Below are 27,968 nucleotides of genomic sequence, written 5' to 3'. Positions count from 1 at the left end.
AATCAAAGATGATCCATTACAACATGACATTGGAGCTTCAGTAAAGCGGAGTATTGGTGTGTTGAGTGTTGCTACTGTTCTTCATGCCCAGCCTCTCTACCAGTGAATAGTGTACATTTATAGCATTTTGCCTCGACTATTACTGTGCAGCACTTTGTAAAAAATTAAACGCAGCAAAAAAACATAATAATCACTTTATTTGCCAAAGTGATCTAAGCTTTAACCACTTCAGCCCTATTTAAAACATGTTCAAAACTAGCCAATCTACAAGCACGAAACATGTCGCTGCAACGTGTTGTTGGCTTGTAGATCTGCTATTTTTGAGGAACTCCCAGTCGAATTTTTTTTTTACATTTCTCCTGCAATGACAAGCCAAAATAGGGTTAAAGTGCTTAAAATACCTTGTGTTCAGTGATTTACAACAGAGTGAAACTGATCTCAGTGATGAGCTTTTTCTTCCTTGAAATCAAGCTCAGATCAGTGGACTAACGAGTTGGTCACAAGCTCAATATCGTTGCCATCGGGTGGAAACCTCATATTGTCCAAAACTGTTACTTTTCAGGATTCAAATTCAAAAACAGCCGATCTACAAGCTCAAAATGTGCGACATGTTTTGAGCTTGTATATCGGCTATTTCTGCAACTTTGGATATAAGAGGTTTCTGCCCGACCAGCAACGATAGGCTCTTTCTAAAGCTCCGTCACTATTCTTCAGCCTATATTTGGTTGTTATTTTTTCAAAGATAAGCAGCATTTAATTCCATCCATATAGACAGCATTGATATCTTTAGTTCCACAAATACATTACATCAAGAGAAGGTACAGTAAGTGTGCCTAAACTTCACACACTTCGCAAAAGTGCTGAGAGACATTGTCGATCATATATTTCCCAAATCAAAATGGAGAAATTCACACCTACATTCCCCCGAAAAGGCCACCTTCAGAAACAGCTACATGGCTCAGACAGACATGGGAATACGCAGAAGGGATGGTTCATGTGTAGGAACATGAACAGGCATCCGTGTCTAAGCGCATTAACTCACAGAACATACTGAAGCCGCTCTATAGCGAGCGATCTTGAAATATACTGGTCGAGTAACAGACGTGCACAGAAAACACTGGGAGAAGAGGAGGAAATATTCCACAGCTGAGGGTCAGTCAAAATCCTATTAGCCACGATTACGCAGCGGCTCAAATGACCATACACTGCCCCATGATCCACATGTTCACACAAAAAGGGCTGTATTATGACCTCGGCTGAACGGAATTTGACCCACTTTCCATCCATTTCCACATACAGAACATACATATTACATAAAACAGAATCCTAAGAAGTCATGACTGGTTTTCAGATGCATATTTATATTTGCTTTTATATCCACCCAACGCCGCTTAAGACAACCTGAGCAAAATATTTCCTATTATACATCCACCTCCTTCAAAACACAGTTTGAACACGGAGTGCAATCGAATTGTCAAATGTAATTCAGTATGAATTAAGGTTGTAAGGAGAACAATGATTAAGTGGGAGGGGGAAAGATTGTCTATGGCGAACATCACTGCCATCGTTCCAATGTGATATTCTGTATCATAATATTTCTAATACCAATATTAAGAGGGTGAATTGGCCTTTCCAAGAGCTTTTGCTGTTAGTCAAAGTGATATTTTTTGGTTAAAACAAAAAAGAAATTGTGAAAAAGTTAAAGCTCTATTTTCTGATCATTGCTATTGCAAGTGTTTGTTCAGTAACATGGGCCTCCTCTCCAATTGGAAAATACTTTTTCTAATTGCCAATTTCATCCAAGAGAGAGCATCCATTTAATCAGCTTCAAATTCCAGTTCCAATTTTGTCTGCTTAGTTCCTTGCGTCATCACTTCTGATTTCACTTGTTTATCCTGTATGAGTTCTCTCCTGATTGGACAAATTTGGTATTGTGGACTGAAAATGCATTTTCTGTTGACTTAAGAGCTGGAGAGACAGGGAGAGACCTGGCTGTTACTGAACACTCTATAGCAATGATTACCATCAGAATATAGAGCTATCTAACAATTATTTAAGTTTCTAGTACAGATTTCAAGGTAGGTTGCGAGAACATTCTGCTGTGAAAGAAAAGGTGTGATACCACTGGTACAACTCTTTAGGCAGAGTTATTTCTTGTTAAACCCTAAACCAACCCCAGATACCAGTGAACAAGGCCCGGCTTATATAAAGTATCTATGAAAAGCTGACATCTGCTCATAGTCTACAGTACAAGATAATTGTTCATTAAACATTTCCAGACCAGCACTCAGTGATACTTTATAGATTCCGGTAGAGAACGGCGACACTCTCTAGCCCCAATGACTCCATCCCTCCCGTGTGTGTGTGTGTGTGTGTGTGTGTGTGTGTGTGTGTGTGTGTGTGTGTGTGTGTGTGTGTGTGTGTGTGTGTGTGTGTGTGTGTCTAGCCCTCCATTTCCCCTGAGTTCTGCAACCGGACCCCTTCCCCCTTTGAAGTGTTATGTTGTCCCTAGTTTCATCTGTTCTCTGCAAGGGTCTTGCCCTCCAAGACGAGTGTAATCTCCTTGTTGTCCAGCGTCTCGTACCTGAGCAGTGCGTCTGCCAGGTTCCGGTGTTCCTTGGCGTGTTTCTTGAGGAGCGTCTTGGCTCGCTCATACGAGTCCTGGGGGCCACGAGAGTTGAAGACGTGTTGGTGAAAATTGCACAGTTGCGACTGTTTTTGTTCACTCAAGATGAATCGTTATTGTCACAGAGCTGATCTATGTATAGACTCCAAAAGGGCATGAAGGTCCACAGAAAACGCACACATGGTGTATTTTCATGTCCTCTATCATGGAGAATTGAAATAGACTGGCTCAGAGACTAAGGGAATATTCATACAGGTCTTTGACAATATCGGTTGCTCTAGTGAAAACAACAATCCAAAAACTAATCCATGTTACACAGAGAAAAAGTGACAAAAGACACAGCAGACTCCTCACAGGTCCATTTACAAGAACAGGACAATAGTAATTTAACTTGCCTTCAGCAGCAGGCGGATTTCATGCTCCACGGCAGCTTGTGTCTCTGGACTCTGCTTGGTCACGTCGGTGTAAGTCATCACACCCAACTGGAAAAGGAAAAGATGATACGTAAATTATCTGTATATGAAAACCAAAGTCAAAGTGGTGACAGTCCCACATGTGGTAATAAATGCATCCGACACATTTAAGTTCACCGCTCATGAAACCTACCTTTTCGCACATGCCAAATCTGGTAACCATCATCTTAGCGATCTTGGTCGCGCTATCAAAGTCGCTGGATGCTCCTGGGAAGCAGAAGGAATTTACATGAAATAAAAAACATCTTGCTTGTTGTTTAATGTCTGCAAAACTATTGTATCATTTACTTTTAAATAGCAGAACCCTCCACACCACTTCCGTGTCTGCCAACTTATTGTCTTATAATAATAATAATGTATTAAATACATCTTCGGTCCAGATTAAATCAAGGCGTCTGGCATCGGATGTAAACTGCCAGATATGAGTCAGTTATTATACAAGCTTCGTGCAATTTTCCTCCAGAAGGTTCCATGGTCTTACCGGTGGTGATGTACTCGTTTCCGAATATGATCTCCTCTGCGACGCGGCCGCCCATGCTGACGTCCATCTGGGCCAGCAGCTGAGAGCGAGTCTCGCTCCAACGGTCGTTCTCTGGAAGCATGGACACCTGAGAGGAGAGGGACGGGTGTGAGGGGCGTAGATGACGTTACCCCTGACTTACACTTAGTTGTGTGCCAGTGACGAGCTCAGAAATTGCAGATCTACAAGCTCAAGTCTAATGCATACCACACCGGGGGACCTTGAAATTAAAAACGGTTGAGAACTACTGCCTTACGTGTCCCAGACTGTGTCCCCTGGGCATGATGGTGGCCTTGTTGATGGGCATGGCGTCTTTGGTATAGAAGGCAACGATGGCGTGGCCCGACTCATGAAATGCCGTTATTTGCTTATTCTTCTCGTCTATCTCAGCGCTCCTCCTCTCAGGGCCTGAAATGAACAGTGAAGAAAAGAGGGCAATGGTAAGGACGTGGGTAGAAGTAATAAACAAACTACACAGTATGACTACAAAGACAGGCATACAGTATATATCTATGTAAAGACCTTATTATGCATTCAACAACATTAACTCTGGCGTCCCTATTTTGAGCAAATTTTCTATCTTTTTTATCTTCAAAAATAGCAAAAATAGCACAAGCTCACAACGCTTGTATGTTCTCGATGCGAAACGCTGTGATCTTATAGACCTGCTATTTGTCGTACAACAAAGCAAATGTTGTTAATGTTCATGTTGATATTAACCACAAAACCCTGGCTTCCCTACTTTGGGGAAATTGTAAAAACAGTTTTCATTTTTTTAAATTTCAGAAATAGCTAAAATAGCAGGTCTACAAGCTCACAATGTGAGCTGATGTGACACGTTGTGTCGGCTATTTGCAATACAACGTACAGTATATGGGACTTAAGTGTTTAAACTTCAGTCACTCTAACAGAGAAGAGGTAAGGTAGAGGAAAAGAGAGCAAGAGAAAGGAAAGTCTGAAAAACAGAAAAAGATGATGCCTTTTCTCAAACCAGAGTCAGAGAAAGAGAGAGATAGACAGACAGACGCTGAAATTCATTACAGTATGTTACTGTAGGCGAGCTCCAGTCCCACCAGCTATGCCTCCTTAATCCTCACCCATGAGAATCTTGTCCTTGGCAAACTCCATTTCCTTCAAGGTGACCATGTCTTTGCCGTCCACTGCTGCCTTCAGGGCAGCCTGGTTCACCAGGTTCTCAAGGTCTGCGCCAGAGAAACCCACCGTACCCCGAGCAATAATACTGGCCTCGATGGCTGCAGCCAGGGATCACAGTCAAGGTAAAAAAAATATGGTGAGGTCATTCAAAGCCTGGGAGAACATGCAGCTATGATATTCTAATATCATTTTGTAGAGGGAAAAATGTCAGTCAAGCTAAATAGAGGAATGTTTTGGTGACATGGTGAGATTTGATACATTTAGGGAAATTAAGCAGTTAAATACATTCAACACACATGCACACAAGAAAACAAAATTCATAATAATTGTGTTTTCCTGGGCCATGTGTTCATAATATGAGCCTGAAGCCAATCTCATTAAAATTGTACCGTTCTTGTCAAGCACAAACCCACCTGAACCAGGCTCTTTCATTTTAGGTCCTAAAACAAATACTAGATTTGGCAAGCCAAATGTTGGATTAAAACATTATATACCATACACAATAGTACAATACAAAATCTAATGAGTTTCATATAGACTAGAATGCAACTTCAGTTTAGGTCATACCTGGATCTACTTTGATCTTTTTAAGGTACCAGTTGAGGATCTCAGTACGTCCCTTCACATCTGGTTTGGGGACAGTCACCTGCATGTCAAAACGTCCTGGACGAATCAGAGCACTGAAGAGAGGGGGAGATCGCTTCAGTCCAACAGTAACACTCCAGTTCTTATGGTGTGTTCACAGTGAACGCAAAGCACATTTTTCTCACAGCACTATCGCATAAAAGGTCAGTGCAAAGAATTTGCAAAGAATTTGCACTGGCGACGTGAAGAACACATTTTGCATCATTCACGTATTTGCACAAGTTGACATATTCTTGAATGAATAAAACATTTGCGCAAGCACCGCAAATAAATTCCCTTTGAGTGAAGCAAGGCGAATATTAGCTTTTCGTCTGGTGTTAACGCACCATTACAGATCATTAGCATCGTCATCTTCATTACTATTCTTATTTTTACAAGTACAGTAGTACTAGACATTTTGCAGTAAAATGTATTAACCTTTGAGAGACAAAAAGGCCTCAAAAGTTTTTTATTAATAATATTAATCTTGCAGAGTGTTGCTATTTGAGTGCTAGCAGATAGTCATGAGAGATTCTATTTTAATAGCCATAGTCCTGCAGCCTATTCTTTGGTATGACAAGGGCAGCTGCCGTGCCACAGGTCGTCAACCTTGACATGTATCAGCTGACATTGTAAACTCTGACCTTTGCTGCAGCAGTAGCAAGAGTAGCAATTGGTGGTGACAACTGACAACATACTTATCCAGAGCCTCTGGGAAGTTTGTGGCTCCGATGACGATGACACCTTCGTTTGGCTTGAACCTACGAGACGTTTGAAAAAACATTAGAGTGTACGGTAGTGAAATATTGCAGCTTGCAGTACAGGATTCTCTCTACCTCATTTTCTGTTAATGAAGCAACACTAACAGGGCATAGAACATTCCGTTAAGAATGCCTTTCATATGGCCCTGCGTTTAAATGCTTACCTCTTCTCTTTACTTTATTTGTTTATGTGGGAGGGACAGAACATACTTATGGACACAGCAACAAAACTACATACAGCAGAGTTGTAGTTTTGTTGCTGTGAAATTGCTCCCCCCCCTGCTCCACCCTGGTACAATATGATCTGACATGAAGACATACCCGTCCATCTCTGCCAGTAGCTGGTTGATAGTCTGCCTGGAGTAAGGGTGCATGGGAGACTCGATCCTCTTCCCACCCACGCTGTCCAGCTCGTCGATGAAGATCACGCAGGGAGCGTTGGATTTAGCCTCCCCTGAAAAGTAAGCCCAAGAGGCCAAGTAAAATTTTTAGTTCAGAGCGCCATAATGCCTAAATAATCCCAAAATGGGTAAAGGCAAATAATGGCACGAGTCACATGCAGCCTATAAAACCGGGAAAAAACAACACTTATGCCATATATATAATGATATCAAAAATTCCACATGATATCTAGTCTCATATCGTGATACTGATACAATACAGACATATTTCTCAGCCCTGTTTCACACTACTGTAACTAATGTATCTCCTTTTGTCCCAAAGAGTATTGGAGGACAAAAGATACTCTTTTATAACCAAGAAAAGGTCTCTGATGGTTAGACCAAAGAATGGGACCCGCACACCATCTGGATCTTCATCAGGACTGATGAAGGTCTAACGACCGAAACGTCGATTAAGAATAAAGAGCTACATTTTTTGCAAGATCCAGACGTTGTGCGGGTCCCATTCTTTGGTCTAACCATCAGAGATCTCCTCCATAATTTGCACATTTTTGACTTAAGCACCTGTCGCCAACCCTTGAGGTGTGCATATTCACAAAAATAACCAAGAAAAGGAAAGGAACAACTGTCTTGGTGAACACTCACTGAAGAGATTCCTGATGCGGCTGGCCCCCACGCCGACAAACATCTCGTCGAACTCGGAGCCGGAGGCGTAGTAGAAAGGCACGTCTGCTTCTCCTGCCACTGCTCTGGCGAGCAGAGTCTTACCGGTACCTGGGGGGCCTACCAGCAGGACGCCTGGAAGGGGGAAATGTAGAGGAGAAATGATTATAGAGGTGTAGTACTGGGTCTCATTGACTATAATCTCACGTCACCAGACATTCCACCTCAGAGAAAAGCCTGGTATTCATTCCAAACTGGCCCGTGTGACCTGGTCTAGACCACACCCTGTTAGTTTCCCCAATCCCCATTTAAATGCTGAATCGAGTATAACTACTAGTTTAGTCTCGCCAGTCGCTACGAGTTGGAATAAAAGATGGATATACCAAACAAGCTATTCCTATAAGCTAAACTACGCCAAGGGTTTTATTGGGTAGGCCCTAAAATTATGATTCCCTTGATCGCAGGGAATTATTTTGGGTGATACCGGCACCCTTGGTTCCGGCTGCCTGATGACGTAAAGTTATTTCCGCACCTGACCGGATCAGAAACCTGAAAATGGTATTGATCCCAAGCTACATTGACTAACGTAGAGTAGAACATGGGTCAGCAGTGGCTTAGGAGGTAGAGCGGTCGCTTGGGAAACGGAAGGTTCCCGGTTTGATCCCCGGTTCCTCCTGAGTTAGTGTAAAAGTGTCCTTAAGCAAGACGTTTCCTCAGCTGTCAGTGTGTGAATGGGTGAATTTAATGCACATTGTAAAGCACTTTGGATAAAGGCGCTATATAAATGCATCATTACCATTTGTGTATACATTTTAGGTGACTTTAGTAGGAGAATTATAAGTTTTGGTATTCTGAATTTAAGTACGTCAGAGTTTTCCTATGTCTGGCCGTGTGCAAGAAAATATTACAGTTAAATAAATATTTTTATTTTTAACACATTGCATGCCAGTCGCGTAGATCTACGCGAACCTATTTAAAGCCGCAGCGTGCCAGTCGCGTAGATCTACGCGAACCGCCGATTCCCATGTTAAGTGCCCCAGGTGCACTTTCCGAATTTTTTTGATCCATTTCCGTTTTTTTCATAACGGAATTATTCGGGTTCCGGTTTTTTCGATCGTATCCGCTTCCTGTCTGGGATCCTGTTTAAAACTCGATTTTCTCTGGTTGTTGTTTTTCTCCTCGCTGATCACTGTTTATGGTTGATCGGCTGTAGCTTCAAGATGGCGGCACGGATTTGGAAACTGTTTTCGCTCGCCGTTTCTCACGGATCCGCTGTGTGTTTAGAACCAAATGAACGCGCACTTTTAACTTATTTAGCGAGGTCTGTGGCGACATGAAAAAAACTAAAAAACAACAATAAAACGCTGGCACTGGTGAGTACATTATGAGATTAAACTCTGGCATGGAATGTGTTAATGTAAGTTTTTTCTAAATTTTTCTAAATACAAATGTACCAATTTTTCGAAATTGATATTTTAAAATCACAATCACACCTTTCCACAAGCACAGATGTTAAGATAATGGGCACAAAGGACCTGTACCTTTAGGCAGCTTTCCTCCAAGGACTGTGAACTTCTGCGGGTTCTTGAGGAACTCCACGACCTCCTGCAGCTCATTCTTGGCCTCCTCCACGCCTTTGACGTGCTCAAACGTCACATTCTTCACCTGGACGGGGTCCACCGCCGAGTCCAGGCCTGGGGTGGTTCGGAATCGCACTGTGCAAAATGGTTAGGTTAAAGTTCGAAATCACACCGCATTGGCACAGTTAATGAACTCAACATAGCACATACATTACGACTCGTATTACCAGTGGGTTACTGAGAATATACAACCAACAGTTAATACTAATTAGCTAAAGTCAGGATTGTTTTTAAGCCTTCAGCAATACACTTGGCATGGCTTTGCTATAAGAAGCTTGGCTTTATATTCTGCAAAAAAATCCATTCATCTTAATTTCACAGGGTTTAGCAGGCAACAGCTAAGAAGCCTGTTTTCCAGGAGTACAAGCATGTGTGGGGTGAGTACCGTAGGTGTTCTGACATGAAATCAATAAGCAGCGTCGAATAGGAAAAGGAGCCTTTACCCGATAGAAAGGGCGTCTTGGAGATCCCATAGATTCCGAGCAACAGCAACACCAGCAAGATGAGGCGTGTCCTCCTCACAGAATCTACACAGTGGGATAGAAGGGAGACATTGGACTTCAACCCTATATACTTTGTTTAGTTTACCGGAGTCATTTTTCAGTTTCATGAGCAACATACACTCAGTATTCTCCCCATCTGCTTCAAGTTTCAATCAGTCATAGACCCCCCCCCCCCCCCTCCACCCCAACCCACACCCTCCCGGTCTACAAGCTTTCTGTTGTTAGTTGTAGCCACATGATTTGCTTTCTGGCGAAGAAGACTGCATACATTGTACATAATAAAATTACCTCTGACCGTATATTCACCTATTCACCTACATATTACCAGATATAACACAATAGTCTTGCAGAGGTGTACATCTCGAGGGCCATCACAAAATACCTTGGGTGCGTTGGGTTAGGGACTGGGCTTTCAAGAAGCCCTCAGCAAAGCCGCCTTTGAACGCATCCTGATGCCCGTCTGGTATGTTCTTGTTTTTCAGCAGCTTGTCCAGAAACTCCACTTCCATGCCCTTGTCGCGTGACAGGAAACCCTGAGGAACAAGACCTGATGGCTTACAAATACAGCCTGTGCGATCCAGTGACCTTAGTCTTATGAGCCAAGGGACTCTGAATAGGGTCAACATTTTATATGCAATAAGAAATTGAAGTGGCCAATGTTTAAAAAGTACCTTACCTTCATGAAAAATGGTGTAAAGCTGTCCGATTCCACTGGGCGCTCAAAGCCTCCCTGAACTCGTCTTTTAGTCCTCAGAGTTTTGAATCCTCTGCTCTGAATCAACACTTGAGGTGCGCAGTGAGAAGGGTGGACACAAAAAAACCAATACAAAATATTTTTCACTACAGGATATCACCATGTCTGAATTAATTACAAATCAATGCAGTTTAAGTCTGTAGCTATGGTACAGTAGGAAAACAACACAAAATGTGTAATAATGAGAATTATGCCCAACACTTGACGTCCTTCCAGTAGTGCTGTTTGAGTGTGTCACATTCAGAACAGAATCCAGGGATTACCAACCAATGAATTTCTAAAGACCGATATTGATAAAACCACAAAATGCACATTACTTGGTAAGTACTGGAGGTCTGTGCAGATAGACTGAAGAGGTGAGGGGCTCTGTCTACAGAAAGCATGGGGCATCGGGCCACTGGAAAACCCTAAAATGAGAGAAACCAGAAGAGTTTAAATCACAGCACTGGAGAACCCTAAAATGAGAGAAAACAGAACAGACTAAAGCCTAACTAATTTGTAGTCCGTTGTATGGCATGTTGCTTGCCAAAAAGTACAGATTCTACCCTTGCATGATGAAGTATAAATTACAAGATGAATTGAATAGCCTGTTCCTTGGCTTGGGCTGTGTCCGCTAGTATGACTGGATTTCTAATCCAACTGATAAGGCTCACCAACAGCAGGCTCATAAAAACATCTTCTCTTTAGGTATAATACAGCATATATTTCTGACTTTTTCTTGATTCATATTTGATCAGCACTCCCTAAATCATTTTAATGGTATATTTTGTGTCAAACTGTTGATTTATTTAATATATAGCCGTGTAATACGCAATGGTAATTAACTTACAGCGATAATGCCATTATTGACAAATAAACCTCTTCAGGGTGATTAAGACCCCTCTACAGTACATCACCCTCTTGGGGCTCAGTATTATTTTTCCCACAGTCTCACCATGCTTGTTGTGGAAGAAGGAGTTTGAGGAGAGGTGGGAGGTCCTCCACGCCATGTGGCTGCCACTGGGGTTGGACAAGAGTGACGCCTCCTGTTGGCTGAGGCGAGGAAACATATTCTTCACCATCTCATCCAGCTGACGCACTCCGATCTCAGAGATGCCCAGCTCCCGCATGTTCAATGTGGGCTACACACACACACACACACACACACAAATAGGGTTGTCACAATTACAAAGTTTAAGCAGACAAATAATTGTGATTAACGATTTAATTGTGTTTTTGGCATTGAACATTGGAACACATGAATATATATATATTTTTTCTGTCCTTTTAGGCTTCATAATAAAAAATTGCACAGATCAGATGTGACAAATAACTTAAATATACAAAGAAATTACTGAAAAAATGTAAACAGCAGATTATTTGGGGGGGAATGTTCAACAATTGCCATATGCAAAGTAATTGTGATTATCTCAAATAATTGAAATTAGACGATTATGTAACAGGCCTACGCACAAACACACAAATTAACATTCAAACTGATTGTTATTACACAGAGTTTGCTAATGAGCAACTTTTTTTATTCTGTTCCATGAGGGTTAAAAGTTAAATCCTATATTAGTGTGTGTGTGATGTGTGTGCACGTGACGTGTGTACTGTACCTCTGTGCTTTGTAATTCTGACTCCAGGGAATGTTCCTTGTGCTTGCATGGTTTGGTGCAGGGGCTGCTAGTGCTACTGCTCGTTCCCACAGAGCTCTTGAGGGAATGCAGGATGTTGATGAAGTGGCTTAGGGGGACAGTCACCTGTGTGTATACACAGGCAATTCAGTGAGTACCAGCAACCAAGCATCACACAATACAGTGGACTGCATATACATCTAGATAGAACAATCACATTATTTCAAAAGTCCAGGTCCCAAAGGTCAAAGTAAGGAGCAATATCTAATCCAAGCTATCTGTAATTAATCTAAATAGGCAATGCCTTCACATTGGCATCAATACACAAGTTCAGCTCAGTCAGTGCTTGGGTATAGGTAAGGTGAATGTTGAGAGTTTGATACCAAATCAAGGAGAAATCAAGGAAAAATGACAATCAAGAATGTCCTCAAGGAGATGTGGTTGAAATCAAGGAAACTCGTGCGGAATCAAGGAGGGTTGGCAGCCCTGTGTTATATAATCAATGTCAGTTCCACCCAATCTCGCCACCAAGTAGCAACTTCACTTAAAGTGGTTGCTGAATGCTGAATGAAGAAGACATGTGATGATGAGTGCAGACTAGACTAGAGGATGAGGATGCAATGGATCAACGTCGGTCACGAAGCCGCCAACTGACGCAGTTCAAGTTCTGCTCAAGAATGCAACAGTAAAGCGTCTAAGCTAACGAGTTAGCAGGCCGCTCAGTGTTTATAAACAGCTAAAGTCGACAGCCACACTGTATGAAGGTCTTCTGACATTACTTTAGAATCATTTACACAACACAACGTCTCTTCTCAGGTCAAGAACAACCAGGGGACGAATGTCAGAGCAGCTTGTAAACAAACAAGCTAACGTTAGCCATGTTAGACCAAAACAAAACTATATCACTTTGTTTCTTACCTGTGGCTGGACTGCCGTTGAAAGGGAAAACATGTTTTATTTGTCAGTAACTAGGTTGTTGTCAGTTATATGCATTAATGTGATAAAGACACACGTTCGTTCACCATCCACTAGCTACACTTTAGTTAATATTGAATGTGTTGACACTGACAGGGTGAGTGCTAGTAAACTGACCACCAGTACCAAGTAGTGTTGCCAGGTTGTGTGAGAGAAATAAGCCCAAGAGAAGCGACATGAACCTATTTGAAAATCAACGTTGTGAGCTTGTAGATCTGCTATTTTCAAAAACTCTTGCAATAAAATGTGGAATATTTGGAATATTTTTGAAACATTAACAACTCAAATGCTTCATGGCACAAAACATTTTCATGAAAATATTTGAGAACCACTGGTTAAAATAATAATTAAACATTTTGGAAGCAAGTCTAAATAAGCAAGTAAACTTCAGAAAACAAAGCCCAAAAAAACGCAACCCGCAGACTGGCAATTTTTACAATAAATTTAACAGAAAAAGAAGCCCAAAGTCGCTTATAATAAGCCAACATGGCAACGCTGTCCACAGGCAAGACATGGCACTTTCGGTTGTTGTGGACTTAGATTGGTAGATTAAGATCAATTCACTTTTCAGGTTGCTGATCCGGTCTGAGTTTAGAGCGGATACGGAAACGGGGCTTGCATGTATGTGTACGTATAATTACCGGATACAACAGGCGGGCTCTAGACCGGATCAGAATGGTTAATTTGGAATAGATTTCCCCCCCGCCGTACGTGTGAAAAGTCTGGTTGTTTTATGTATTTGTTTGCCAGCCCAGGGACAATGCACGCCAATCAACATTTCAGTTTCCACATTAATGTAAATGTCCCACAGTTTAGCTAAGAGCTCATTTTGAGCTGTAGTACTTGGGTGCAGGTTGCTTATAAAATCTAATAATGCATGACTAATTTGCAATGGGAATTAATGAACTAGTCAAATAAAACAATGTGATGTGTACTAGGTGTGAGATTAACTTGTATTGTGGTATTGCTATATCAAAATAATTATAAATCTAGTGTATTTGCAGGGGGAATAAATTAAGTTAACTGGTCAAATAAAACAATGTGATGTAGCCTACTATATGGCTATAGGCATGTGTACATTTCAATAGACACTTGAAATGTCATTTCTGATATTCCAAAAGCTAGAGAAAATCACAATATAATGAGGTCACAGTTAAATAATATCAAATGGCAACCAGCAAGAAGTCTTTTCAGAAAGAAAATGTAAATACAAGACAAGAAAATGTGTTCTCTGTAATATGTTTATTGAATGTGAAATTACATGGGTTTTTCTTTTTCTCTTGAATATATTGCTATAATTATATAGTCATATTCTCAGGATATACTGTATAATGCACCATAGGTCTACTTACTGTGCCTCCATAAATGTATGAACATATATAAATAAAGACATTTTAGCAACTAAGCTCTTGGCATGCTACTTGAGAATACATACCAATATAGAAAAAATATCCCAAAATCATTGTGATTAAAAAAACAAAACAAATTAAGAAACAAGAATATCAGGAACCCTGCATGACACTTATTTAAAGAGTGACATTTATGGGACATTGAACATATTAATAAATATATATATATTTTTAAACCAACAAGAACATCATTATAAATTTTATCTCTGAAATGTCCATTTGGTCCAAACAAAATAAATCCATGTTTGAGCATTCCAAACAGTGAAAATAAAAAGGCTAAAGTTCCTTTTCTATGGGTTGTGTGTAAAGGATATTTATCAAAAACTGTGTGCTACACAAGAAACATACAAGTAACATTCAGAATAAAATATTGAATATTTTCTATGAAGTGCACACTACTGTACATAATAAATATGTAACTAAATCATTTGTGAATGTCACTGCGCAATAAGGCTACCTGCTAATGGCTATGCTATGAACATGGCATATTTCAGTGAAAAGTTGACTCAGCGATGGAACAGAAAACCCTTAAGAAGTAAGTGACAGATGAGAGATTATCACCTCATGTTAGGCTTATTGCACCAACTTCAAGTAAGTACCTACATGTTTTTTAAATGTTCAGATTATAAACCATGTCTGGAGACAGTCACCTTAAACACTAGGTGCTAAATTATATTGCTAAAACTCCCTTTAATTCTTTATCTCAATACATTAATCTGTTGCAAATTCTCCATCCTGCTACTGTAGTGCCCAGTGAATCCCCATCAGTAGTGTAAAAAAAAACAAAAGTAGCGGGGCAACCTTCAAACAAACTGCTTCACACATGAGCAGCATTCATGTTGTAACTGATTCAGACATTCCTTAAGACATTCAGCTGATTTTCCTGGGAAGAGAGAAAAGTTGAAGCAAAGTCAGTGCTTGTTTTCATTGTTTTTGGGGTATTGGAGTTGTGACAACCAACAGTACATTCAGGATGATAGACCACACCTAAAGACCACGACTGCTAACCAACTCTCCCCCCATTACACTAATAACGATAAGCATATATACTGTATGCTGTTAGTCAGTGTGCTCCAGTATCTAACTCCCCTCCCCTCCACCCCCAACTTTCTTTCTTTTTTTACTCCTGGACTCCCAGGCTTTCATCACCTAACCACAAATATTCTTACCAGAGCCAAACAATAAATAACCTCAAAACTACAACAAGGTGTGGTCTATACCTTAATAGGTTTGCTAGCATTTGACGTTGACATTTTTCTCACCTCCTTTTCCGCTGTAAATAAAGTTGGACTAGCCAATGGGCAACCAGAGGCCAGACTGTAGTCAACACCACTGTGACTGGAGAGAAGTGAAAAGGCCACCAAGATGGTCTCTGGAACTACAGAACATACAGTGTATCAAATTAGTGAAAATCTGTTTCTGTTCTGTTTCCTAACCCTACATTAAACTGCATCACAAAAAACACATTAGGTGAAGAGGGGGTGATTCACATACAGACCTTCCGTACAAGGGATAGATGGTCTTCCTGTCTTGGCGAAGGTGAGCTTGACTGAAAAAAAGAAAAAGTACAAACGATGTTGAAATAAAACTAGGAGTTATGGAGACTACCATCCATTGTATCCCTACATGTATGTAGTTAAAGTGCACACATTTTCAGCATGTCAGGAAATCCATCCATCCATCCATCCATATACACTCACCTACCCACCCATCTTAGAAGACTGCAATCAATGGCTTGCAAATTTTGCCAAAAAGGTTAATTCTAAACCCTGTGTTTGTCCAGACACTGGGACTGACACAAAGGTGACAGCAGTGACTATCAAAGAGAGGTCCATGGCCCCAGGAGGGCCACCAGGGGGCGCTAAATGGAAAGGAAATTAACCTGGCACCCCTACTGTGGTCATGTCATTATTGTCAACATTTTTCAAAACATTTCAAACATTTAACAAGCTCATGAGCTTGCAGATCACCTATTTTCACTATCTTCGTTGTGTAAAAAAAAAAGAGGCATTTCACAATAGAGGGGCCTGTAGCAAGAGGCTATGGCTATTTGGGGGTCATTGGCATGGAAAGGTTTGGGAAGCCCTGACCTGTGACACTGTCAACACCTCCAGGGTGTGCAGACGGTGAAGCACATGAGCCATGTCGTCCTGGAGCCTGAGCAGAGCCACGGCGATCTGCTCATTGATGTCCACCCCGGCCACGCTCCCTGAGCGTCTGCTCTGTGCAACACTGCAGCAGGCGGCTTCTACGTTGACAGACAGCAGAGAGCCACAGGCAACTCTTGGGGACAGGGACCCTGAATTAGTGGGGAAAGTAAGTGTTTGAAATGCAAACTGTTCAGAGCATAACAATGTATTTCAAAAAAAGAAAAAAGGTAACGGTTCCGTGCAAAAAATATGTGCAAATACACACATGAAGTGCCCTGAGAGACATGAATGAGAATTCCATTGAAACATTATGTAGGGAGATTGTTGGGATGGAGATGGGACCAGGGAGGGCGATGTTGAATTGAATATTTGTATTGAAATTTTGAAAGTGCACAGTGCAACAATTTAAAAACACCAAAATGGATAAAAGCACCAAAAAGCCTGAGGCTTGTTTCCATTGTGGTCCATTTAAACAATCAAAGCTCAAACAGCTAGACAAACAACGCCGATTTTAGGTCAGCTTTAAACTTTCATGGGGAATTTCAAGATTTCAGGGCTGCTGAAATCTGTGTATGTCTCACCTCGCCCTCTCCTTGACAAGGAAGTAGTGGGTGGGCCTGTACTGCTAAGAACTTCAAGAAAGGGGTCTCCCAGACGTGTTAGATCCTTCCCTCCATTCATCATCGTCTTGGTTTCAATCCAGAGGCCCCTTTGTCTCACAGTGGGCGCTCTGGAACCAGGTGACTGGACCAGCCCCTTGGCACAAAAAGAAGGGAGAAATACAAGCATTGGTCTGAACTGTCATAAACAAAGCAATATAGTAGACAGAAAATAACCACAACTTCATTTCAGAATTGTATAGCATTCTCTAACATCTGGATATACAGTATGTATACCTCTTCCATGGCTAGATGTTCCATCGAGTCACAGAATTCTTCATTATCTGAGTCTGTGGATCTGTGGTTCTTCTCTGGAAAGACATGACCTGAGGGGTACAGAGCACGCCATCGATACAACATTAACAAGACAGGGTCTAATAAAGGCGTGGCCTCCCAGTGGATCTCTGACGTCACGTTGATGACATCATATTGATGATGTCAGTCTCTCTCAAATATGGAGGATCTGAGATGATAAAGTCACAAAATCTGCACAATATTCACACAAACAAACAAAGAATATCCACAGTTTGCGATGAAATATTGAAGGATTGGCAGCGGACAGACAGACAGACAGACAGAGAGACAGAGAGACAGAGAGACAGACAGACAGACAGACAGACAGACAGACAGACAGACAGACAGACAGACAGACAGACAGACAGACAGACAGACAGACAGACAGACAGACAGACAGACAGACAGACAGACAGACAGACAGACAGACAGACAGACAGACATTTCGCCCCCTAGGAGCAATGAAATTGTACACTTGTACACTGCTTTAAAACACTTTACATGAATGTATACCCATGATATTATGTCTATGTATATTAACTTTGAAATAAAGTCTATATTTTCAAGTTTTCAAAGTGGGAATTTCTAATATCCGGCATTATAGATGCTAGATACTGGGGGTGCCTGAGGAAGAGCTTTATGCTTGAAATGCGTCGATTGCATCTGAAGCCTATGTCTTTTTTCTGCATGCCCTTTAACCACCTCAAACCTGGCATCCCTACAGTACTGTTGGGCATGTGAAAATAGGTGAACATTTCCAAAATGTTTCCAAATAGAAGCAAAAATAGCACTAGTCTACAGTATACTGTAGCACTAGTCTAGATCTACAAGATATACAAGAGAATAGCAGATCATCTATTTTTGCTATTCGTTGTATCACAAAATATAGATATTAAGTGGTTTAACATGTTTTATCTACTGTATGTGCTATTGTGAGTGACATTAAACGTATGTATTATATGGCTACATAATGTATAGTCATCCGTTGTTACAACCTGTCAAAACATTTCTTCCTCTCCCTCGTTGCAACACCTGTTACCAGCTCATACGTTATTACCTATATTTATGGTTTATGATTGCAAATCCTGCCTCGTGCTCAAACACAACAGTTGAATAACAGCATAATATAAGTAATACAAGAAGATAACACAGTAAAATCATACGGGAGAATTTTGCCCGACCGTTTTCTTACCTTTATTATGATGTTATGACATCCTAGGACGAGGGGTACAGTACAGAAATTTCATAATTCAATAACGGGTTCGCCGCAGTTAAAACCCTTTTACGTTTTTTTCGTGAGAGATCTGATGTTTATAGTGACACAACACTATACAACGTGTCGCTCTTGAATGTCCCTCACCGTAAGCCGCGCTTTTGCAACACTTCCGGTCAGGCCATATAGGCGTGGGTTTTTAACTGCGGCGGACCCGTTATTGAGTTATGAAATCTCTGTACTGTACCACTCGTCCTAGGATATCATAAAATCATAATAAAGGGCAAAATTCTCCTTTAAACTCAGAGTGTAAACATTTACCTAAATGGACCCGTACAAGAATTAAATGAGCACCAATGATTTTACTGTGCAGTAAATCGACAAATGAGTCCATAATGACAGAAAAATGTGCCAGACATGAATTGACCAATCACTGACTTCTGTAAAAGGCCAGCCAATCAGAGGCTTACTTGAGATTTTCTCTGACAAAACCCGGACATGATGACTTGTGATTCAGACCCATGGCTGCCGGAATTGACGACATAAGACGGTGAGTGAGTCTGACCATGTGAGACTACAACGGTGTCTTACCTCTGAGGTGTCCGTTGAGGTGCCTGTAGGAGGTTCTCTCAGCACAGGACTCCACAGAGCAGGCTAGCTCCTCCTCCTCCACCTCACTGTTGAGAGAGCTGTGGGTCCCGTTGGTCACAGAGGACACGCTAGGCTCCACACTGCTGCTGGAATCCCGGGTGTCAAACCTCCACCCCCTGTTCTCCATTACCAGCCTCGGGTCAGGACCCCTCCTCCGCTCTGAGCCAAGAGAGATGGGGTGTGGGGTGGGGTGGAGACATGGGACAGAAAGACGGGAGAGTGGATGAAAGAGTGAGGGACAGATGGATTGGGAAAACATGAAATTAAGATAAGATGGAGAGAGACAAAGTGACAGGGATAGAGGTGGAGAGTGATCGAGAAAGAACATTGTGAGTTAGTTTTATCCGTGAGATTTACGTCCTACCTGGGATTCAAATCCCCGTCTCCTGCTCAGGGGCCAAAATCTCAACTACGAAAAAGTTTTTATTGAAGCTTTAACACCCCTTCAAACATAGTGCCACATGAGGATTATATATTCACACAGGATCCGTCATGTGTCGGTGCATCAAAGTAAACAGTTGTCAAAACAACAGCAGTGCCTTCTCTCTGGCACGATGATGAAACTAATCAACTAGCTATTCTCAGCACGTCACATGAAAAAAGGAATCATAGGACAGATGTGTCCGGTTGAAGTCAAGTGTCAGTGCCAAGCATGAGCAATGCCAGTGATATGAAATGACTAACGGTGGAAAAGATATGATTTACTGCTTTGATGCCTGGTGTTCATCTTTTTGGCCCTTTGTCTAACAACCCGGTTGAGATATGGCCATGCCTAGATTCTAGAGTCTTTTTATGTCCTGATTTACTTCACAGTTCTATTTTTTTATGTCTACCGCCCGGTTTGCACTTTGTCACGGTGTCACCTGCTGAAAATATCAGATCTAGATCGGCTATATTCGGCACAAGAACCCTTCATAAGAGGATGAAAGGCAGTTTATCTTGTTTCATAGCCTGAAGTAACTCTTTGACGCTATCGTTTGGCGTTTCTGCATGTGTGTGTGTGTGTGCGTGCGTACGGTATGTGTGCTACCGCTCGCCAATCCTAACACCACACAACACCTACAACTACAAGCGGTACCTTGTTCATCCTCCTCTTCCTCCTCGTCTTCATCATCAGTATCATCCTCTTCCTCCTCCTCCTCTTCTTCCTCCTCATTCTCCCATTCACTACTTTCCTCCTTGCTTTCCGCTTCACTATTCTCTTTCTCCTGGCCTCTGTCATCTGTCATGTCATCATGACCACTGGTCTCTTTAGGCATCCCTGTGGGGTTTTGAATATCTTCCCACAGATCCCCATAGCCTGAACAGTGAAGGAAACGCTCTCTGTCACCCCGCACGACTTAGGAGCCTATGCATACCTCACCGCACGAGTGTGTCCCTCAAAAGAAAAACGATCCGATTTCAGCTCAGAATCAGCAATTTTCGTTGAGGGATGGCGTCGTGCGATGGAGTATAACATATTTGGCTTTTGCAGTGTTTTCTTTTTGTTTAGCTACACAGCATCTAAGATCTACAGGGATGCCACTCACAGTGTTTACTACACCACAGGTTCTCAACGTGGGGTCCGGGGACTACCAGGGGTCCTTAAGGGGGTTCCAGCAGGTCCCCAGCTAAATGATTGATAGTTAGGAACCAAATGGACACTTACAGGTCCGTAACTCTGAGAGTGAACCCTTACGGGTCCATTTGGTTCCATTTGTAAAATCTCTTCAGTTGAATTGGCCCACAGGGTTGTGTAGATTGGGGTCCCAGAGATAATGATCATATCAAATGGGGTTCTGTGGCCTAATGCCGATCAAATTGGGAGTCCTTGAAACTGAAAAGGTTGAGAATCACTGCACTACACAACACTATAGGGTTGACACGTTCAGCGTTCAGCAGTTTGCAGGCTGGACCACACTTTGACTGACTGTCTGCTGCAACCACACGACAAAGCACCGTCCCACGGGAGCAACAAGCGTCAAACTCTGGACTTACAGGGAAGCACGTGACACTGAAACCACCAGACTGTACAAGAAATATGATTATACAAGACTTTCCCCATGTCCTCAGGGTGCAAGCTGTGAACTGGCATCAGACTAAAAAATCAAGGTCAAAGATAGAGCGCGCGCCCTAATTGCTTTTGCCTTTGTCCGCGTTTTGCCGACATAATGAAAGGCAAATGAAAGCATTTTAAGTCATGTTCAAAGCTTGCAGACTGTGGGACATAGAAGCAGCAATGAACTGAACTCCATCTACTCTACAGTTTACAACAGCCATCACCAAAATCCGAAAACTTGCCTTCCATTATTGGTTTGTATGGTTCTAGAACTTGCCACATGATACCTGGTGATGAAAAGACACATGCGGGATAATTCTCACAACAAATCATCTCCATGGCTAAAAAAGACGATGAACAGCAACAACAATGATACGCTCTACTACTGTACGCCCCATTTCAGCAGTTGTTGTTACTGTAGATATCTATTTCACTCCACTTTCAACCTGGCGTCCCTACCCTGGGCATGTCATTTATAGGCAAAAAATGTACACCCCCCCCCTTTTTTTATGTTATATAGGGCTTAAGTGGTTATGGTGCTGTCCATTATAGTGCAGGCATTAAAGGGTTGTATTTTCGATTACACACCAGCGCAATCTTCAAAGGGCCTGGTGAAGGGTCTCTTGTCCACTTCATTTTCTTCCTCTTCTAGTGTACCTGACTCGTCCTCTGTGTAAAAGGTACCTAGTTTCTCCACCAGATCTGACACTTCATCTGAGATAGGTATAGTCTCCAGTATCTGAAGAAGCACAGAAATGACAAGATTTGTGTTACTTAATTTTGTTGCAGGGAGAAAAAAAAGAGAAATATTAAAGATGTAGAGGTACAGTACATAAGAAGACACCGACACATCAGTAGGAATTTCTTGGAAATTTAAAGGAATCTGAGAAAATCAGAAGGGGCAAATGAATGAGACCATAAAGACAGGGGGGGTTGAGGGGTTGCCAGGGGGTCCCCAGCAAAATGAGGAACAGTGTAAACACTTCTGCAGTATTTTACTTTTTTTACCGGCTATTATAAAAAAGCTGATCTATAAGCTTTCAACGTGTTGCAATGCGAAGAGATGTGAGCTTGTAAATCAGCTATTTAAAAAAAACTTGTGTAAAAAAGTCTTCCCTTATGGGTTTCCCCGATGTGGCACAAAGTATTTTCAAATGGGACTCCATGGCCAAATACATATCACTTTGGGGTTGTTGACATGGAAATGTTTGAGAACCACTTTTTGCTTTCTTTAATCGTTCTCCATAAATTATTATTGATGAGCTTATTGAGGCTACTATGTAAAAACAAGCTCTATTCAAAGCAATAAACCCAGGGCCAATTCTTACTTTACATACAGAATGACAATCCATTTCCATTTCTACATCACATCAGTATGATGATGAGTGATACCAACCCCACACCTCATTCTGTCTACTACTACGGTTAGCATTTGCCAATTGTAGTGCACTTAAACACAGCGTTTCATTAAATTGCTCATATATCAAGTTTGAGGTCTTATTTGGGATACGCTTTAAGACTGGGGCTTAACAACATAATGTATAATGCATGTACAGAGATGCACGGTGTGCAGTCAACTGAGAAAGTACCAGGACACATTGTAATAGCAGGCACCGAGAAGAATCAAACAGACTTTATTTCCTCCTGGAAATAAGTTCACAGTTCTCAGATTCACAGTAAGCTGCACTCCCTTCTCCATGCTGGTGCAAATACTCTTCACTCTTTTTGAAAATTTCTGAAAGATTCTGGAAAAATCTTATTTTTATTTTTTATTTTCTGAAAATCTTTTGAAAGATTTTTTTTGAGGAAAAATGAATTTTAAATAAAATAGATAATTTGTAGGAGAGGTTAAGAAACACAAAATGTGTGTTTGGGAAACAAACACTGGTCTAAACCAAACAAAATGCAGGTATTTTCACTCCACTGGTCCACAGAAAACTAATTGTGTATCGTCTATGTCGAGTGGAAACCTCATGTTCAAAACAGTTACTTTTCAGGATTCAAATTTCAAAAATAACAAAAGTAGCAGATCAAGCTCAAGCTCAAAACGCATCGCTTTGCACCGCGTTTCGAGCTTGTAGATCTGCTACTTTTGATGCTTTTGTGTCACGTTGTAGTATGACCAAGTAGGGCATTCATTTACTAAAAAAAACACAAAAAGTTAAAATATGGAGATAAGAGGTTTATGCCCGACAGCAACGATATAGGGGAAGGAGAAGGAGACACAGGCGAGCCTCTGCCTGTACCAGTTAACAATAATAAAGTAGAAAATTGGAGGATTGTTTGTTTGTCTCTAAATCTGATTTTCATTCGGGGGGACTTACAAGCTGGATGTCCTCGATGTAATTCATCATGGCTTCCTCCTTTGTTATATTCCCCAATGAATTCCATGCGTCCCTGGCAACACAAATGGGCAAACAACACTTGAGAGGAATGTGAAACACATTGTAACAATGAAGTCTACACAAACTATATCTATCTATGCATTACTGTAGGATTTTACTAAATGTTTTAATATTAGCTATTGTCATTAATGAAGAAAAATCACAGGACCTTCATCAAGAGTCTTCTAGACACACTTAGATGAAGGTCTAGAGGGACTGAAATGTCAGTGTTTAAGTGTTGAAAAATGTGATGCTGCTGAGGAAGAGCAGTGTGCGGGATTTTTCTTAATTAATGGTCATGTGACTGATACTGTCCAACGCACCTGCATCTGAACTAATTGGATGTGCGAATATTTCCTTTAAAAAGAATATTAGCTATTGTGACGGAACACTATGACATGGTATCCAAATCCAAATGTATCTAGAGGGGACAAGCGTGCGTGCGTGCGCGCGCGCACACACACACACACACACACACACACACACACACACACACACACACACACACACACACACACACACACACACACACACTATCGGAAGGTGAAGGCTGTGCAGAAAACAGAGAAATATAATCCATGAAGATCTAACGCCACAAAATGTCACACGTCAAACGAGAGCAAGGACGAAGGCGTTTCAGTTTACATGACATACTGTAGCTTATTGTGTGGTGTCCAAGGTTCTGTGTTATGTCCTCTGATAATATTGGCCTCAGTTATGTTATATTTAGAACTTAACAGCGGTGTGAACAACCACCGTCACAATGGCATAACATACCAAACATCCCCATTTGTTTAAAGCGCAATATACCTCATATAAATAATTAATAAGGAAACTTTATTCCATTTCCTTGCCTTACCTGGTGTGGCTCCAGGCAAAAAAGATAAATCTGTTTTTAGACTTGTCCATTTTTTCTCTGTACCTCATTGCTTTATTTTCCCTCTCTCTGTATCAAATGTTCAAAGGGCTGCTGCTGCGCTAACTATGCCTGCTTTGAAGTGCTCTTGCTGTATCAGGTCTACTCCGTGTAGAACTATATATGGTGTAGCCTCTACACTGTGAAATCCTCAGGGTTCATTTAACTCAGAGTGTGTACAAAATGGAACCAAATGGACCCATAAGGGTTACTCAGAGAGTGTACCAAAAAAAGTGAAAAAAAGGCAATGCTCATGGACTATACACAGTGCATAGAGGAGGTCTTCGTGATGCCGCGTTCTCCTGATCAATGACTTCTTTTTCTCTTGCGTCTCAGTCTTCTTAAAGGTCCATTTGGTTACATTTCATACACTCTCTGGGTTAAATGAACACTTTTACAGTGTGCTAATATACCATGAATGTTAAGTTTGGTAATAACACAGTGATGCACAATGGGCACACCAGCAAGTTACCATTTAGCTTTCCCACGGGAGTCCCAGAAGCCGTTGGGTCTGCGGATGTTACAGGGTCCCAGGGTAGCCTGCTTGTAATAGCTATAAAACATCAGCATCATGTCATCCGAAGGCTGAAAGGGACCTGAGAAAGTGGGGGGAACACAGAAACGGATACAGAGTATAAGTGGAATGGATACTTGAGCAGACTCGGGCAGGGCCAAAGAGTTATTTTTTTGATAATATTGTTTTTGTGCTGAATAACAGCAATTGTGTAGGTATTTGAGCTACAGTATTGTTCAGAAAGGGATCTATGATATCTAAGGTCCCGCACACTGTCTGGAACTTGCTGAAAGGATGCTCTTTATTCATTTGACTGATGCACCTGCCCTATGCACCTGTCACTAACCTTTGAGGTGTGCATCGGAAGCTACAGTATTGTAACATGACTGGGTGGGGTGTGCATTGGGGAGAGGAAAAACTTCTCAGCATTGTTTTATTGACCGTACTTTATGTTGTTGTTTACTGTGATTATGTTGTTTGTGGCAGGAATTTATGTGCTGTGCTATGCATGTTATGTTATGAGTTATTCTGTGTAAAAGCACCAATAGGAACATCTGCAGAGAGCATGTACCTCTCCCCTCTGTGCTCCTTAGATTAACCCATTAAAACAGGGAAAGCCTCTGTGTCATTTTAGATTTTAGCGTGGGCTATTCAAAAATAGCAGATTTACAAGCTCACAGCATGTCACTTCTTGCCGCGCTCCAAGCTTGTACATCTGCTATTTTTGAACATTTTTTAAAATTCTTGAAAGTGTTTCTTGAATAATTTTGAGTAATTTTGACATACGAAAAAGTGTGAGAACCAATCATTTATTCCTATTGAAAGCTGTTGTCATGGCTCTTCCTTCAAAGCAGAAACCCACTGGTTCCACAGTGTGATAGTTGGCAGACTTGAGAAATCTATGAATCAATGTAGCATGAGCTTTATCAACATTCACAGTGCCAGGCCAGCCAACAATTTAAGTGGTTTCACACCATAGAGCAGAGCAGAATAGAATATAAAGTAATAGAATAGAATAGAATAGAATAGAATAGAATAGAATAGAATAGAATAGAATAGAATAGAAAATACAATAATAGAATAGAATAGGCTGCCGTTAGTTACCATCCTCAGGTAAACTCCGGATTACTCTAACTGCGGCATCAAATTTCGCCTCCAGGCTGGTGTATTTGTCCACCTGCGCCATGCCGTCCTGTCCCAGAAAGGATGACATCTTCACATCTAGGACATTGATTTAAAGCAGGAATGATAAATGTCAACAGAATTGATCAGGTTTTCAACATGTCTTAGCTACCGATGCAGCTTATTGCAAATTAAATAGGCCTATAGGCTATATGATCACATTTTAAATGTGTGATGTGTTCGATTAAAACCCCTATTCGTAGAGACAGTAAATATAGGCTCTATTAGGGTGTTAGACATACTATCCACAACATCATTTGTTTTGTGATGAACTCACCATAAAGGTTTCTGCCGGTGCAGAAGGATTTTTATATCCCCGTGTCTGCAATCTGCACCAGAAGCCGATCGGTCAGGGATGAGCTGACTAGCTGAGCGGTGAACACGTGACCATTGAGCGTGCAGGGAGCTGTAGTTTTTTTGTATTACAGAACCGACGGGCTGCATGGGAAATGTAGTGTTTGAAGGAAAATCTCCCTTCACCTGTTAGTAAAAATACATGGGATTTATAAAACAATAAAGCAAATGATTGATAGCTAATGATGTAAGTTCCTTAATAATAATAATAACAATAACAATAACAATAACAATAACAATAACAATAACAATAACAATAACAACAATAATAATAATAATAATAATAATAATAATAATAATAATAATAATAATAATAATAATAATAATAATAGCAATAGGTCTACCCCTTATACTTTATCTTTATGGGTCTACCTCCATCCGCATTTATCTTGCCCCACCAGCTGAAAAACTATCAGAAATGTTGCCAACTGTGTATAAACATTCTATTGTTGTTGTAGCCATGGATCAAGACTATCATAGTATTTCATCGATTTTGACGTTTGCATATCTATGATAGATACGAAAGTAAAAGTCAGACTCGATAGAAATACATCTATGATAGTCTTGATCCAAGGCTAACATTGTTGTATCAAGAATTGCCATTTGTAAACTATTTAATAGCAGCAGCAGCACTCCAAGCTGACACAGGGGGGCGCTATTCGTTCATCTCAAAATGTTGATACTCTGTCGCCCGAGGGGATCGCTCGCCTTTGACATATTTTGACACTTGCTTTGGCAATGTGAACGTATGTTTTCTCATAAAGCTCCTTTGAATTGAATAGGATAGCTCGCCAAAAATAAACAGATCTATAAGCTAATAATCAAGATCTGTACTGTAAGCTTGTAGATCTGTTTATTTTTGGCGAGCGAGGCTTGAACAGTGGTGGAAAAGTAAGTACATTTACTACTGTAGTATTTCCAATTTTCAGTACTTTTACTTCTACTCCACTACATCTCAGAGGCACATATTATACTTTTACTCCATAACAATTATTTGAAAACTTTTACTAGTAACTTTGTAGATTTTGATTATTATTACAAAACATACATTAAACCACTTCAGCCCTATACCTTTCGGCCATTTGAAAATAGCCGATCTGCAAGCTCACAATATGTCGCGAGCTTGTGGATCTGCTATTTTTAAAGGAAAGGATTTGAAAAGTTGTGAAATAGGACATTCTGCATAATGACATTCTACATTTGGTTCTTTAAGTACATTTTGATACCAATACTTTTGTACTTTTATTCAAGTACATTTTAAAATCTGGACTTTTACTTGTAACAGAGTGTTTCTACATTGCAGTATTGCTACTTTTTTTTAAGTAAACAAAATTGAGGAAAAAAAAAAAAATTACACTAGTGGGCTTGAACAATGTCTGCCACGCTACAACAGCGGCCCCTAGCGGCGCCAGGCTAGGGGGGGAGCCCCCATTCTCACCACACCAAAGCACCAGCGCCTCCTCGCCTCAGTGAAAGGATAGGGAGGAGAGAGA

At 41.1% G+C, this 27,968-nt stretch overlaps 2 protein-coding genes across 2 annotated transcripts; both read right to left on the bottom strand.

Moving 5' to 3' along the window:
• Positions 1-1,341: 1,341 nt before the first annotated feature.
• On the bottom strand, positions 1,342-12,840 carry yme1l1b (YME1-like 1b). The gene is made up of 18 exons (XM_080440651.1): positions 12,655-12,840; positions 11,719-11,862; positions 11,055-11,241; positions 10,438-10,527; positions 10,043-10,149; positions 9,749-9,899; positions 9,307-9,390; positions 8,765-8,938; positions 7,206-7,358; positions 6,481-6,613; positions 6,097-6,159; positions 5,342-5,454; positions 4,717-4,872; positions 3,876-4,027; positions 3,581-3,707; positions 3,233-3,306; positions 3,022-3,108; positions 1,342-2,661 (listed from the first exon to the last, which is right to left on the bottom strand). Exons 1-18 carry the CDS (start codon positions 12,685-12,687, stop codon positions 2,515-2,517), a joined length of 2,175 nt encoding a protein of 724 aa, XP_080296777.1. The 5' UTR covers positions 12,688-12,840; the 3' UTR covers positions 1,342-2,514.
• Positions 12,841-15,378: 2,538 nt separating this feature from the next.
• On the bottom strand, positions 15,379-26,152 carry LOC308093433 (acyl-CoA-binding domain-containing protein 5A-like; the record flags this gene model as incomplete). The annotated part of the gene is made up of 12 exons (XM_080439768.1): positions 15,379-15,498; positions 15,619-15,669; positions 16,211-16,419; positions 16,852-17,026; positions 17,167-17,255; positions 19,028-19,246; positions 20,166-20,387; positions 21,368-21,412; positions 21,714-21,864; positions 23,450-23,522; positions 24,898-25,021; positions 26,044-26,152. The coding sequence occupies 12 exons, from the start codon at positions 26,150-26,152 to the stop codon at positions 15,379-15,381; spliced, it is 1,587 nt and encodes a 528-aa protein (XP_080295894.1).
• Positions 26,153-27,968: the final 1,816 nt, after the last annotated feature.

The sequence above is a fragment of the Gymnoscopelus braueri genome, assembly GCF_963280865.1.
Source record: "Gymnoscopelus braueri genome assembly, chromosome: 10".
Taxonomy (NCBI): domain Eukaryota; kingdom Metazoa; phylum Chordata; class Actinopteri; order Myctophiformes; family Myctophidae; genus Gymnoscopelus; species Gymnoscopelus braueri.
Note: the sequence above shows the minus strand (reverse complement) of the source record. Positions and strands in the feature narration are given on the sequence as shown.

What these genes read in the sequence shown, in the direction of transcription:
- yme1l1b (XM_080440651.1), bottom strand. Translation starts at nt 12,687, where the DNA reads ATGTTTTCCCTTTCAACGGCAGTCCAGCCACAG. An exon ending in TTCCCAGAGGCTCTGGATAA is followed by an intron (nt 5,455 to 6,096) that starts GTATGTTGTCAG and finishes CCCTCTCTTCAG; the next exon opens with TGCTCTGATTCGTCCAGGAC. An exon ending in CAAGGACAAGATTCTCATGG is followed by an intron (nt 4,028 to 4,716) that starts GTGAGGATTAAG and finishes TGTTCATTTCAG; the next exon opens with GCCCTGAGAGGAGGAGCGCT.